Source organism: Ambystoma mexicanum, chromosome 5q (assembly GCF_040938575.1).
Source record: "Ambystoma mexicanum isolate Mex_15411 chromosome 5q, UKY_AmexF1_1, whole genome shotgun sequence".
Classification (NCBI taxonomy): domain Eukaryota; kingdom Metazoa; phylum Chordata; class Amphibia; order Caudata; family Ambystomatidae; genus Ambystoma; species Ambystoma mexicanum.
The window spans coordinates 20,297,225-20,313,225 of NC_090933.1; the positions used below are offsets into that span (position 1 = coordinate 20,297,225).

The 16,001-nt window shown below is 47.9% G+C and overlaps 1 protein-coding gene across 2 annotated transcripts in view; it reads right to left on the reverse strand.

The window, feature by feature from the left end:
• The window catches only part of HIVEP1 (HIVEP zinc finger 1), a 1,356,272-nt gene extending 1,342,097 nt beyond the window's left edge, over positions 1–14,175 (reverse strand). Inside the window, exons 1-2 of one of the 2 annotated variants that reach the window (XM_069620429.1) lie at positions 13,841–14,175; positions 11,988–12,118 (exon numbers count right to left, since the gene is read on the reverse strand). In XM_069620429.1, coding sequence (XP_069476530.1) covers positions 11,988–12,027 — 40 coding nt within the window. In that variant the 5' untranslated portion in view covers positions 12,028–12,118; positions 13,841–14,175. Of the gene's footprint in view, positions 1–11,987; positions 12,119–12,640; positions 12,727–13,840 lie in introns of those variants that run through there. The other variant, XM_069620430.1, reaches the window with a different exon arrangement.
• Between the last annotated feature and the right edge of the window lie 1,826 nt (positions 14,176–16,001).

Sequence of the window (16,001 nt, forward strand, 5' to 3'; positions counted from 1 at the left end):
ACTGTATGCCTGACGTGTAGAGTAAGATGTCTGCAGATAGAAAATATGGGGTTAATGAACTGGGGTTATTGGGGTGTCCCTATCTCTTTCCTCTTCTCCTCTCCTGTAGACCCCCAAAGGTTAACGCTCTCACCTTAGGTAAGTGAATGCCGAGCTCTCCATCTGCCTCGGGGCAGGGTGCTGTAACCAGTTTCTTCACTGGATAGGTAGCGCAGGCCTCTTGACTTCAGAGGACTGCTGTCCGTCGTTTACTGCACGAACGGTAAGTTTCGAGCCATTCAAATGTCTTTAAAGTCTTTAGTAATGATGTCTCTTGTTTTGCAGGGTTCCGGCGATGGCGGATGACGGGCTGAAGTGAGTTGAAGATGGAGCCCGTGTGATGAATAGAAGCGCCTGGAAGCACGTAAGTAAGCGCTTGTTGCCTGCTTCACTATGCGCTCTAACTGTCTTTTTATTTTGCAGGTACGAGTTCGGAGCGGCTGCAGGGTGCCGGAATACCCACTGGATTAGATGTGGAAAGGAGTCATGGCACGTGAGTATTAAAGTTCCCCAATGTCTTTAAACGCACCTTGTTTTGTCTTTCAGATGCGGGATGCAGCGCCGAAGAGTAGGTAAGCCTTTGCCTTTCAAAATGCCGGAATGCTAACCTGTTCTTTCTTGTCTTTATAGGTGTTGCTGAAGACTGGATTCAGGATGGTAAGCCTTTGCCTTTCAGATGCCGGAATGCTAACCTGTTCTTTCTTGTCTTTATAGGTGTTGCTGAAGATGGATTCGGGATGGTAAGCCTTTTTCCTTAGGCCCAGGACCGGATGCAGAAGACACGATGAGCGTTCTGCTGCAGAGGTTGCAGAATAACACAAAGCAAGATTCATCCCCCGGGTGTGGTTTAAATAGCCTCCTGTAGTGCTTAGGTGTCTCCTTCCACAGCCACGCCTAAGTAAGAAAAGAGTTCCTGGTAAGAAAAGAGTTCCTGCCTTCCAGAAGAGTTCCAGTGTTCTGAATCTAGGGAGTGGCTCCAGCCCCACCCAACAGGAAAAGTAGTTCCAAACAGAAGAGGATCAGAGGCTCAACTGGCAGGCAAGTAAGCAGCATGGTCTGCTGAAGGTAAGTCCACCCAAGCATTATGAGCCCGGCGCTTCCAGCGCTGAGACTGGGCATATTTATGAGCCTGGTGCCACTGGCGCCAGGACTGGGTCCAAAAGGTCCCAATTGGGACTGGTTGGCACTCGGAACCTGGGTTATGGATCTGCTTCCAAGGGAGTTGGGAAAACCCTGACCTTTTGGAAGCAGAGATCATGACAGGTGGTGAATGCGTCAAAGAAATCTGGAGCGTCGAAATTAGGGGCATATGTGTTCACAAGGAGGCATTCCATATTGGCGAGTGTGCAGTGAAGGATTACATATCTGCCCTCGGTTTCAATGTGACTGGTGCGCAATGAGAATTGGACTGATTTGTGAATTAAAGTGAGTACCCCCCTGTATTGGGTTGAATACTTTGTATAGTACCTATTGGTGCCCCAGGTTGGGGTGAGGTATGTCGCTAGGCGCCCCAGGGCATGAGTTTCTTGAAGGAAGAGTATCTTAATTCCATGCCTCTGGGCATAGGCAGTTATCCTGCGGGCTTTGGTGAAGTTACTCAGTCCACGAATATTCCATGTCATGATATTGAGTGACAGTGTCACATTATGGGACATCCCTGTAGTAGTATTCATTACCATTCCATTGCTTGCGTTCACCGCCTGTACAGGTATATTGCGTTGCAGTCGTGTATCTCCCTGCCATGCCATTTTCCTTTAATCCAACCCCAATAGTGCTTCCCCCCACCCTCACTGCCCAACCCCAACATGCAGTGCAGCCCCCTCACCCCCGAACACAGGTGCCACCAATTGAACCGACTCTCATGGGGAGGTGAAGGTCGGAGGGCCGGATCCAACGTGGATATGCCCTCATCCCAGCCCAACGGGGGCCAAACATTAGCAACAACCAAATGAAATTAAACATTGCAACTGCAGCGGGGAGCACTGATGCCGTGCGGCCGGCATTTTAAGCATGATGTAGGGCAGCAAGTGCCTATATGTTACTGCGGTAAACAGATTTTGCAATCGGCCCCTGGAGCCAGAGAACACTCTCAAGCTGGTCAAAACTGCAGGAGAGGGTAGGACACATGGCTAGCTCCTGGCATGGAGAGGGGAGAATGGCCAGTGTATACCATCCAGGAGCCAGCCTGCGACCAAAATGCATGTGATAGGGAGCCATGTTTGCTGTGTGGACAAAGTCAGGTTGCCATCGACACATCATAAGTCAAGGATCAGTGGGTATGATAAGTCTCCATGAGCCACGCGGTTCGTAATTAGTTGTCGTTGGCGCGGTCGTCTCTCGGACCGTGAAGCGGTATTTGCAACTCGATGAATTTCACCGCTTCGTCTGGGATTGTGGGTGATTTTGAGTCGCGCCGGGAACAGGATGGCATACAGGATGTTGCGTTCCCCGAGCAGGTTCTTAAGACCAAGGAATTGACGCCTCTCCTGCTGTACCACCAATGAGAAGTCTGGGAAGACTCTAATAGTGTGGGCCTCAAATCGTAGGTCTCCCTTCTCACGCGACAGGCGAAGAATGAGGTCTTTGTCGCGGTAATTGAGTATCTTAGCGATGATGGGCCTGGGGCTGTCGCCTGGCTTAGGGCGTGGTGATAGGGCCCGGTGAGCTCGCTCCACTGTAAAATATGGTGAGAGGTCCGGATTATCAAGCAGGTCTTTGAGTAGTTTTTCTACTGCGTCTTCCATCCGCCCCTTGAGGGCATTTTCGGGAACTCCGATAATGCGCAGGTTGTTTCTGCGGGAGCAAGACTCCAAGTCATCACATTTCGCCTTAACACTCTTCATGTCACACGACAGGGAGGCCACAGTGTCTTGGAGCGTGTGTATTTCGTCCTCATTGACGGAGATTCTATTTTCGGCCTCAGTGATCCTAGATCCCGCCTGGTCCACCCGAGTTTTTAGTGAGGCAACATTTTACGTTGATGTCTAGTTTCACATGAAAGGAGGCGAAATTTTTGCCCATAGATTCCATCAGCGTGGTGAGATCTGACATTACAACCCCATGGTGAGGGTCCGGGTCGGGTTCCTCCTGTGAAGATGACGTGTGGCCCGGCTCAGCCCGCGGAACCGCTTTAGTGAACTTGTCCATAGTACCCCCTTGGGCAGCTCCCTTGGATCTACTAGGCATTGCAGCAAGAAGAAGCCTGGGTATGGTGCGGGCACACTGGTGGAGAGGATGGTGGTGTGGAGGGCATTAGCCTCGGCGGGGCCGGAGGCCTCCTGCCAATGTCTCAGCATCAGCAGGGTGTGCAAGTCGTGGCGGAGGCAGTTAGTTGCGGCGAGACTGCAGTATGATGTGTCGTGCGAGTCCCCCAGGGGCAGCCAGGGGCAGCTGCGGATTGTGGAATACCGCTGATGAAGCGACAGGGCAGTGATGGCTAAGGCGCCTTGTCACTTCACATGCTTAAATTGCCTGCGTCTGATCAGCCATGTCGGGCAGGGTCAGCAACCATCAGCGCTGGAGGTCTCCGGGAAGGAGGGGGGGCTGCTCACCCCTAGTATGTAGTGACTATATGGCGAGAGGCCACGTCGATGCGGAGGTCACAGCGAGGAGCGGGGCCTCGTTAAGCACACAGGCAGTTTTCTCATCGCAGGTTGGACAAGCCTGCATGGGTTAATGTTCTGATCCGGGGTGAATCACACAGGGGAGCAACAGAGTCAACTGGTCCGGGTCCAGGGGGGGTTCTGCAGAGGATATGGGACGGTGCCACCGGGTCAGTGGAGCCGGCGGTGCACACGCGGGAGCACCATGCGCCTCTCCCTCTGCTCCTCACCCGGACCGCCGCGCGGGCGGCGTGAGCCTCAGAGTCCTCCCAACTGGGCGGCAGCCAGTCCGTAGCCGCAAGTATGGTGTTGATCGCATCAAAGAGCACGGCCTCCCAGTACAGGGGGGTGGGGGGGTGGGCGTGCTCCAGCGTAGGCCCCAGCCGCGCCGCTGCTCGCCCCGCATGGGGCCCCCGCAGCAAATGGTGTCGAGTCTCCGCAGCACACTCAGGGCCCGCCGCCCCCACCTCGTCGATGCCACGGAGGGAGGGGACCCGGGGCCGCCTCTGCAGTTGTTACGGCAACGGCCTCTGGGGAGAAGAGCCAGGCGGGGGAAGCCGGAAGTCAGTGAGCGCCGGGGCCGGGTGCACACATGGCCAGCAGCCGCCAAGGATGTCACATCTGGGTCCCTGAAGGTCGTATCAGCCCCAAACTCGCACAACACACGCCCCGCAGTGTAGGCAGTAGCTCAGCAAAGCAATGATGTTAGATGGCGAAGAAGACCGCAGATGTAGCCAAATTGTTGCCTGAGCCGCACAGAGCTGAAAAGCTAGGCAGCCATCTTGGACTGCTCCACAGCGCCACCCCGGGTCATCTCATACTCAGAGTGAAAGGGACTCTCCCGCTAATAGCATGCAGGATATCTGGAGATGCAGGGAGCTGCTGGGCATTTCGGCTCAAGCTGCAGATCTCATTGCTGAGTCTTGGGCTCCATCCACAAGCTGCAGAGCTCATCGCCGAATCTTGGGCTCCACCCACTGGAGGAGCTACGAACTAGTGTAGAGGGAGAAATGTTCATCCCGTTTTGGCCCCTGTAGTAGCTATAGTGAATTTTCTAGCACATCTGTTGCAAGATGGGAAAGCTTTTCGTACCATCGGAGTCTAAAGGTCGGCCATTTCAGAAGGTCACCTACCGATTGAAGGGGTCCCAGCAAGGGAGCACCCAGCAGTAACCAGGCTCATAAAAGGGGTGCATTATAAAGTTCTACCGTAGCCGAGATATAATCAATTGTGGGACGTTACAGTGGTGCTGCAGTTACTGGCGAGTTGGCCAGCAGACAGATATCTATCGCTAAAGCAGCTGTCCAACAAATTAGTGATGCAGTTATAATAAGAATAATAATAATAATGTAATAATAATAATTTTGCATTTATATAGCGCCACAAACCCTCAGGTATCTGAGCACTGCTTATTATTACCCACAGTCTGCGGTGCTCATTTATCGACCTCTGAAGGATGAAAGGTTGAGTTTGGCCCTGCCGGGATTCGAACCTGCGTCAGCAGGCTCTGCACAGATGTCAAAGCGAGCGCTCTACTCGCTGGGCTATCAGAACGGCTTATGTTTATTATCTTTCAAACGAGTAGCGGATGTCAAGGCGCTTGAGATTAACAGGAGGTCTTTCGGTCCAGAAGGAGTTACTTTTTCAATAGTTCCAAGAACTAAGATAGGATCTACTATGGTACACTATCCCTATTTTCCGAGTAATCCCAAATAGTGCGTAGTGGGGTGTATTAAGGAATACGAGAGCAGAACAGCGGTGTGCAGGGCAGCAGGTACCACATTATGGAAAAGAATTGTGCTTTTGGAGGGAGTTGGTTCCTGGTCACCTGAATTGAAAAAATAGTGCTATCACTACAGCTACCAGAAATCCTTGAGACTGAAATTGAAACTAATCAGTAACACCTGGAAAGAAAGACTGCCTCCTTGAAGATTGTTAGGGACATGAAAGCGCTTGCAAGAGAAGATCAACTGAACTGCAGCAGGTATACATGACTGGGAACTAGAGTGCGCGCCTCATCTTCCTTTTTCTACAGCAGGTACCACACAGCTGTTGATTGCATGCAGGAGACCCTTTCAGGCAGTAGCGACAGCCACCATAGCGAGGTGGGTGAGAGGTGATGCAGCTAGCAGGCATTGACTTGGCAATGTATGGGGTGCACTCTGTGAGGGGTACAATGGCATCCAGAGCGTTCACAGCAGGGGTGTCTCTGCAGGACATTAAGCAAGCAGCAGATTGGTCTAGTGATAATATTTTTAAAGAATTGTATTTCAAACTGATTAAAGGATTAGACACAACTGTATTGGGAAAGCTTTGAACAAGCATAATGCTTGCCCCTAGTCTTAGACATAGAATGAAGATTACCTGTGCTAGTTGCACAGAGAGTCTTGATTCTATTAAAGATTAGGAGGCGAGCATTAAATTCCCGCCCGTTTGATGTACTGTTTACATTATATGCAATTAACTATGGCTGAGCGACAGGACCAGGACTCCACCCCGACATTGTTGTTTGTATGTATGATCCTCAGGGGAAGATCAGAAGAATAACTGAGAAAAGCTGTATGACACAGATGTGAGGCAGCTATGTTGAGTCTGCAAAGAGTTGGATTTGTTCGCCCAGTTGGCGGGACAGGGTTATAAGATGTTCGAGAGATAGTTCAGAGCATGTAAAGAAGAGGAGGAGTCCAGGAACAGGAAAGAACATGATGGGACTACAGAGACATTGGGATTTGTAGTTTATAAGAAACAAAAAGAGTTGAAGAGGATTCTTTTCAGTGTTTTTTTATGTTTTTGTTGGAACTGCTGAAGAGTAAATAAATAGAAGGTGAAGCATAATACTCGCCTCCTAGCCTTTAATAGAATCAAGACTCCCTGCACAACTAGCAGGGGTAATCTTCATTGTGGGGTGTATTTTTTTTTTTTATTTAAAATGCTTGCACATTTTTTTTTTTTACAAAAATTCTTACATCCTTCATGAAAAGGAAAAAAGGCGGTTCCTAGGAAGGGAGAGAGTAGGAGAAAGATAGAAATAGAGATCAAAATGAGCTGTTTCTAATCTCTCGTGAGATCAATGTTCTGCAGGAATTGAGTCACTGGATGGTCTCGTACATTCTCTCTGCCTCCATTAAATGATTCCACCAGAACTCCTCGTCATAATAAGATATGTCCTTGAACAGATGAAGCATATGGATCGTCCTCTCTTTCTCCAGGCCTTTACAGTCCAGAGGAGATGTCTGATAGTTTCTTTTTGTTCCGTCATCTCACAGAACCGACATAAGCATGAGGTCGAAGTTCCTCTAATGGCTCTGACTTTGTTTGTTGCGATGATGTTCAAACGAGCTCTCATAAAGGTTTGCCTGGACTGGCGGTTTGGAAATTTCTTCAGATAAGGTCTTGTGTCATTCAGATTCCTGCTTACCAGTAGAATGTGCGATACTGATTTGTAGGCAGAAGCGGAGTCTTGGGTTTTTATCCAGTCCCATATTTCTAGTTTAGTGATCACTTTTGTTGGATTATTTATAAGCTCCGCTTTGAAGATCCTACATCAGTGAGGATGTCGTTGACTTTCTGGGCCCATGATTTCAAAGCACTGGAGTTCCGATCGTACAGTTTATTATGAATGATGTCAACAATTTTCGGGCGGTTTGGAATAATCAGTTTTCTGAACAGACTTAAACGGTTTCTGTGTAGGATGGCACTTAGTAATGAAATACAGAGCTCCCTTCTGATCAGGACCATTGGCGTTGATGGTGGAAGGTTCAGCAGGCTCCTCCAGAAGAGGCTTTCAAGTTTCTGCCATAGGTAGTCTGGAAGCATTAAGAAAGCCTCTGTACCATATAGAATTGCAGGGACGACTTTCGTTCTGTAAAATTGAATGATCTGTTGTAAAGAAAATTTACAGAATTTTCTTTCGATTTTCGTTTCCTGGGTTGTCAGACGTTTCATCTTGACCCACAGTTTTAGTTGCATGTTCTTGTCTGTGGGGTTATTACTTAAAGTAACACCCAGGTACTTGAATTCCTCCACCGTCTGAATTTTTACTCCCTCCACAAGCCAAGTAAAGTTGGTCTTTACTTTAGATGATTTTTGGAATATCATAGTCTGTGTTTTCGACGTGTTGATTTCCAAGTTGTTAATTCTTATGTAGGCACTTAGGTTGTCTAACTGCCTGTGTAGGCCGATTGGAGTTTGATCCAAGATGATCAAGTCATCCGCGTATAAAAGACGTGAGACCTTGGTCCCACCAAACTTTGGCGGGAAGGATCTAAGCTGTGGCTCTGTGTCTTTGTAATCCAATAGGTACGTGCTAAACAGGGTCAGCGCCAAGGGACAGCCCTGCTTGACGCCTCTCGACGTAGGGATAGGTTTAGAGATGGTTCCTTGTTGGTCCAGTTTTACAGATATTGATGTCTCTGTATGCAGTGCCTGGATTTGTTCCAAGATGAAATCTGGACATTTGTTATTTTTTAGCTTTTTCCAGCGAAGCTCCCTATTGACCTGGTCGAAATCCTGGACCAGGTCAACAAAGACCACGTAAATTGGAGGCCTTCCATCTTTTGTTTTCTCCTTTAAGGTGTTAATTAGGAGGATATTGACCAGGGTTCCGAGGTTTTTAACAAAACCTGATTGGAATGGGTCAGTGACGTTTGCGTCTACTGCCCAGAGTTAAAAGAGGTCCAATAGAGTAGATCCGTAGAGCTTGCCAATAACATCAAGCAAGGCTATAGGTCTGTAGTTCTTAGGGTTATCTCTTGGACCGGCCTTATAGATTGCGACTATGGTCACTTTTTTCCAAGTTAAGGGTACTGATTTTGTTCTTACTATTCTGTCAAAGACGGCTCTGACAAACGTGGCCCATTGTTCCAGAGCTTGTTTTAGGTGTGCGTTTGTTAGGTCGTCTGGTCCTGGAGCTCTTGAGTTTTTTAATTTTCAGATTTTCATTTCAATAGATATTAGGTCAATAGGTATTTATTTATTTATTTAAATTTATATAGCGCGCAAGCAGCCCAGGGGCATTGAGGCGCTGTTACTTGCATGAGCTTAGTTACAGGCATGGTATCAGTAATTGGCATATTACAGATAGGTACAAGAATGGTTATCATTACAGCTTATGCGGTTGGTCAATACAACTTAAGCAGTGGGTCCTATGGTTGGTATTCATGCTGCTGCGAGGGACCTTATGAGAAGAGGGTGGTTTTCATTGCTTTGCGGAAGGCGAGGAGGGAGGGCTCACTGCGGATGGTGGGAGGTAGGGCATTCCAGTGAGTGGGTGCTAGATAAGGGAAGCTGGATCCACCAGCTCTGGATCTTTTTACTAGTGGCACAGAGAGCATGTTGGTGTAGGGTGATCTTGTTGGTCTTGTAGAGGCGACGGAGTGGATTCTTTGTGAGAGGTAGTCGGGGGCAGTGAGATGGATGCATTTGTGTGTCAGTGTGAGCGCTTTGAAAATTATTCTCTCCTTTATTGGGAGCCAATGGGCTAGTTTTTATCTTCCACTCCACTTTGCCTTTAGACTGGGGATGTTGATACTCTAAGTTAGGATTTTTAAAGAGTTCTTTGAAATGGGACATCCAGTTCTGTTCACTAACAAAGTTATGTAGTCTGTTTGTCGGACCGGTTGTTGATGATTTTATTATTTGCCAAAAGTCCCTTGAGTGGCGGCCAGTTAACAGCCGAAAAGGTGCTTCAGCGTCTGCTTGGTACATTACCGCTTTGTGCGCTTTCAGCCAGTTTTTATAGGCCTTCTTCGCCAAGGCTGCCGCCTGTAAATCTTTTATGAACTTTGTTTTCTTTGCCAAGTGGAGAGTTTTCCTCAGTTTCTTCCTCTCTTCGGCCAAAACGTTGTCGTATGTGTGGCTGAAGCCCGACAAATTGGACTTTGAGGTCTTAACTGTATGCCTGTATATATTTATAAGTTGTTCGAAGTCCGGGGGTGTTTGTGTTTTATTTATGTCGACCTCAGTGTATTTTTAGGTCAGATTACCCACATCATTGTGGGGTGCATTAGATCATGGATATTTCTCTGTGAAAGAATCCCAGAGTGGTAAAAATGTCAAGTTACAAACTATTAGTCAAGCAGAAAATGTCACTCACCCGCTGCATTGTCCACATGCACATAGCACTTAATTTCTTACTCGCTGAGAGTCAGTTATCGCTCGCCAATACATTCCATAGATAGAAGTCATTACAGGAACCATGACTGATAGTCTTCCAGCAGAGCGCATTTAGACATCACCTGGGCCAATTAATCCACGAAACACAAAGGGGCCGCAGTGGTTTAAAAAGCTGTTACTCAGACGACTAAGGTATTTGAGAAATATGCACTCTCTCAGGTGTGCTGCAAATGGTACTAACACCCTCGTACTAGCGGTGGGAGGGAGCCAGCAAGGGGTGGCACTAAGCCAGGTCATGCAGGGCAGAACAGCGCTCTGGTAAGACAAACTTTGAAAGAGCTCAGTTCCGACTTGTTCTGGCCCATTTCCTGCCATGCTCTCTCATAGAAGCATGAACTAAAACCAGTAATACAGGCCGAGCTCTAGTACGAGGCAATAACAAGATAATGTACATACACTTGTATGGAATTCTGAACTTTAGCTTGCATCGCATCTAGATTCATGGTTAGCATACACCAAACTTAGAATTCTCAACTATAGCTTGCGCCGCATCTAGATACAAATGTGATGGTTAGCATGTGCCACACTTGTATGGAATTCTTAACTTTATCTTGCATCGCATCTAGATAGAAATGTGAATGTCAGTATGTACCGCACATAGATGGAATCCCATAATTGCAATGGACAGCAATGCCAACTAACCAACCAACTAACAATTTCATCCCTCTGCATACACCTCTCAAACTCTAACCAAACACAACCACAAGCCTAAAACGCAGCAATCTGCACAAACTTCACAACACTACAAACCACACATAGACTTGCACAACAGCACACGACTACTGACCGTAAAGCACCCCAAGCCCAGCCAACGGACCCACCGGGCTGAGGCTGCCAACAGCACATCACTGCTCTTTTGCACTTTTTCAGCTTATTCCCACTAACCCACCCCTCCTGCCCCCCTTTTTTCAGAGCCGCCAGAGGGCTAGTGGATCACTCCGGTGGTGATAATGTTAAAGGGTATTTGTACCGTGCACTAACATCAACAAGGAGTGGCATACTTTTAACACCTTTCTTGTTTATAAGAATGTCATGGTGAAGCCTAATGTTAAATGTTCCGGACAGGGAAAGACATAATTGAAATTCAACTGTGTTTTGTTCACCTAGCACTAGACTAATATAACAATGAAGAATGCTTTTAAAAAACAAAAAGTGTTTATCTATGAAAATCTAACGACCATTTAACAAATCTGCTTTCCAGGATGACACGGAATAATAAACGCCATTAAAAAAACACACCAAAAGTCAGTAAAATAAAAAGAAACTGTTAATGATGAATGACTATACACAAAAACTTATGAGAATGGTGGAATCAATGTCCTCAAAATATGACTAAAACTTAATGGTTCATAATTACCATACATTTTTAAAATAATGTTTAACCTTGTAATTGAGCAGTCTAGTGGATATGCTTGAAACAAAAACGGGCTGCACGCGCCAATATGCAAAAAAAAAAAACAACAACAAAAAAAAATAACACAATACACACACTTCCTTCATGTGGGGTTAGATTTGGTATTTAAATCGTTAATTCCACGATGAGTTGCCAGTATATGTTTGGCAGGTATCAAGTGGCATTTTGGTCTGTAAACAAATCACTTGGGGAAAGGTTGTCGCGGTTCGGTTCTGCTGCGTTCCTTCTTCTCATGGCTTTTTTGATTTGGAAGAAGAGGGATCTTGCCTGCCACACAATTAACCGCTGAAAATGCAATACAATGTCAGCAACTCTAGCAAAATGCACCTGATGCCCTTGGCCGGTCGGGCTCAACTGTCAAACTGTCCCCTGGTCAACGACGTGTCAAAGAAAGGCCGCTTGTCTAAAGCACTTGAAGAATTGAGCAAACGCGACACTGCAATTGTCTCACAGGGTACAAAGGACCATCAGTTCGGAACCTCACACCGTCAATGTTTTCACGCAAGTCCAGCCCACCTGCAGCACCACTGCCAGGAGATGCAGAGCCTCCATGTTTCAGAGATAAGCACATCGCCGTTCCATCGCCAACAGAACACAGTCTTGTGTTTTAAATGCGTTTAACAGATTTGGTGGCGGGAAATCTCACATTCATTACCACCGGAGGTTGTCACAACCCTGTGCCCACCCTCATTCACGCCACTGTTGGGCTACATGCAAAGCAGCAGTACCATTCACCGAAACAAATGCCGATCTCTTACCTCTGAGGTTTTTGGGATGTATCTGTTTTGTTCTAGGCATGGTCCCTCTCAGGCCTGACAGGGCTGCCTCTCTCGCCTCAAAAATGGAGAAGCCTGGACGTGTGGAGACTCCATGAAGCCAAGTGCATCAACTAATCCAGCAGGTGAACGAGAAATGGGGGTGGGGGCGAGACACATAATACGCAGTTAGATCTCTTTCCCGCACATTTATGTATAAAGATAGAGGATATGTTATAGAAGAAAATATCGTACAATAAAATGGGGGGCGGCGGGGTAGACATTCATCGCACACACCCCCAGAAGAGCGGAAAACAAACCAGCATCACCGCCCCCTCCTCCATCCCTAGCGCATACACGTTCACAGTGAACATCTCGCAGGTTGGACCATTCATGATTTTATGAATCACATGCGATGTGCACAGCCCACAAACGTGCCTGCTTCATTCTAGCTGGATCATGAATCTCCTCTCGCAAAGGCGACGACACAAAAACAACAATGGAACCAAAGGGAGCCGCAGAGAAAGCAGGGCATTTAATCAATGCATGCAAGCCAGAGATACCCTAACTGGAATGTGGATTTAAACTATTTAGTGCTGACTCCCCTCCGCCAAGAAACATTAAAACAGTCGAGAGGGTGGTCTCAAAGCACTAACCCGGTCCGAGTGCCCTCTGGGATTTCATTCGTTTGTTCGAAGTGTGTTTATTTGCAACATCGTGTGGCGTGCCACTTTGGGTTGGCACAAACCATTACACTGCATGCAGCAGCACTGGCTCCCAGGGACAACGAAACCAGGGGTGGGAGTCAGTTTAAGCAGCACAGACACAAAAAGAGGGGCACGGCGCAGAATGGCTTGGGTGGAATGCAAAAAACGCCGAAAGGCGGAGACTGTCAGGTTTAGTACACGAGGGTTGATGGTGGGAAGGCTTTAAGTGACAGGAACAGAAAAGCGTTGCAGAGGGGAAAAACATGAATGAATCCAGAGGGAGGAGCCTGGGAAAACCCCTTCTGCAAGGCTACACCGAGCACAAAGCAGCTGCCGGAGAGGCAGGGTGCAGAGCCGGATGAGCCAGGGGTGCTTTCCAGACGGACGGGGAACAGGCTGCCTCTTCAGATGGGATTTGGGAACATGGTGACGGTCTTTACGAGGGCTGTGCTCCGAGACTTTCAATGTATGGCGTTGCTTTGTAATTCATGTAAGGACGCGCCAGCCACCCGAACCACTTGTTTCTTTAATGCTTTCTTGGTGTGTTTGGTGCATAACAACTGAGCCAAGCGAACACAGACTAAGTGAGTCTGTAATAAGACAAGTAGACGTAACAGAAGAAGACGTCGCCGGCGCCTTCCCGTGACAGCACGTAAGGTGTCATGAATAACCCCTGCTGCCTTTGTTTACAAAAGGCCCTTGCGAGGCGGTTGAATTTAAAGAAGATCTGACGTATTTGGCATAGGTAGCAGGCATGTTGTCGGCAAACGAGGAGATGCCCGATTACAGAAACTGTACACGTGGGAGAGCGGCTTATGACCACCGGCACGGCTATACTGTATGAACTGTACTCGCCAAGACCAGTGACACAGACGTGAGGAGAGGGGTTCGAACGTTACCCGAAACGTCCCTATACTATAGCAGTGGATAGTCACGCTACCCGAATCTCACACTCTGCCTATCCACTCGCACACAATGTAGCTAGCCGGGGGTGTGTTAGGTCAGCATGGCCTTGGGGAGGAGTTACAGGGAAGCCCCCGGCCTCTCCCGGTGATTCCCTCACTGCGCTCTACCGATTCTATGGGGGTAGAATACATAAACCCTCTCCTCACCGCGCTCTCACCCTGGGTGAGGAAGGCTGTTACTTACTGCTGGTGCTGCGCCTCCTCTGTATGCCTGGGGGGGTCTGGCAGCAGGGGGCACCCCGGCCCAGGTCGAGAGGTGGCGGCCGCTCATGCTTGCGGGAGTTTCTGCTGCCCGGGGCCCTGTGCTTGGCACCGGCAATGGGAGGCGGTTGCCACCAATCTTTCTCACACATAGCAGGCCCCGGCCCCTCTCCGCAGCGGTGGAGGGCAGGCAGGATCCCCCCCACCGAGAGGGCAAGGATGGGGCCAGACAGATAGCGCCGTGCTGGGGGTGTTCTGTGTTTGTTTGCACGTCCCCCTCACTTTCTATTGCACAGCTTGGGTTAATGACGTCACCGGGTCTTCCCTCCCTCCCCTTCTCTGCCCTGCCTGTGACTGGAAGGGGCGGAGAAGGGGCAGCCGCACAGTAGGGCGGGTTTGGAGGGGAGGGATTTCCCGATGGACGTTCGCTGTTAGGCAGAAAAGGGTTCAAACAGAGGGTGGTGGCTGTCGCATATTGTAGCGCTGTACCTGCTTCAGAATGTGTAATCCTCATATCACAGTTTCAGACAAAAGCACTCCTTATAAAGTAGTCTTTAATATATCGCAAATATACAAAAAAGGTAGCAGGCGCCCCTCTCTTGAAAGAACATGACACTATAACCTGCTGTGTGTGTTTTTTCCCACTTGAGAGTCCACAGCCATTTTTTTTGCTCACTGTACCTTTCACAAAAGAGGGATAGCCATTTGCATATGGTCTTTGTCCAGCCCACAAGGGGAGTCCAGCAACGAAATGGCAGGCAAACCTCCTTTGAACAAGTCCAAAAGAGGGGGTGGGAGGGGGCAGGGGGCTAGCGATCATCCACAAGGAACAACTGGCCACCAAAATGGAAGATCCACTAAACACCGATAAATGCAAATCCTTAATACTACGGCCATCAGTAAACCCCAAAACAAACCTGAAATTCATACTGATATACAGACTGCCAACCTACGATGCAACTTTCGTAGACGCCTTCACGGAAGCAATCACCATCCTAGCCATCAAGTACAATCACCTGATCATCCTCGGAGATTTCAACATCTGGTTCGATGAAGAAGCCACAACTGCACAAAAATCCTTAACCGCCCAACTGGCAACCATGAACCTACAACAACTAGTCAAAGGAGCAACACACTCGGCGGGGCACACACTTGATGCAATCTTCGCCAACAAGGATCTCATCACCACGGCACCCCCAATTCAAATACTCTGGAGCGACCACCTCAGCATTCCATTCATAATCACAACGGCTGCTCCAACAAAGAAGCAACAAGAAAAACCACCGATCACGATGAAAAGAAACTGGAGAACCATAAAAAACTCCAACCTAACCGAGATCCTGGAACACAGCAAACCATTAGCAACAACCATGGAAGAAGCTGACCTAGACTAAAAAGTTGCCCTTCTCTACACCTGGATCGCAAAAACCCTAGATGACATTGCCAAAGAAAAGCTCTTCACCCCATCACGTAAGAAAACTGCAGCAAAATGGTTCACTCCACTACTCTGCGCCATGAAAAGAAAAAAACAAAAACTAGAAACTGAATGGAGGACCAACAACACCACTGCAAACAAATTGAAATTCATGCAACAAATCCGCTCATACAAAACGGAAGTACAAAAAGCAAAGAGGAAACACTACGACAACTGGATCTTCAAAGCACCAAACACGCAAAAAGAACTTTTCAAAATCATAAATGAAATAAAAAACCCACTGGGCTGCAACAACACGCCAATCCCATCGATGAAACTATGCGATGACCTAGGAGGCCACTTCAAAAACAAAATTTCCATCCAACACACCATACAAAACAAATCAAGGGATCACACTTCAAATCCATCCGACACCCACGAGGAACACCCAAACAAACTACGAAGCTTCCCAGAAATATCAGCAGAGACTTTCGTCAAACTGGTTAAGCAAAGCAACAAATCAGGATCCCCTGAAGACCCCTGCCCCCCGGAGATATAAAAAATAATTCTCAAACAAGGAACCCTGATAGATTACCACAGGAATCTCCTCAACCTCTCAATCTCAACAGGTAAAGTGCCACAGGCCTTCAAATTGTCTTACATCAAGCTGCTACTCAAAGACACAACAGGAAAACGTAGAGGACCTATCCTACTACAGACCCATTTCCAA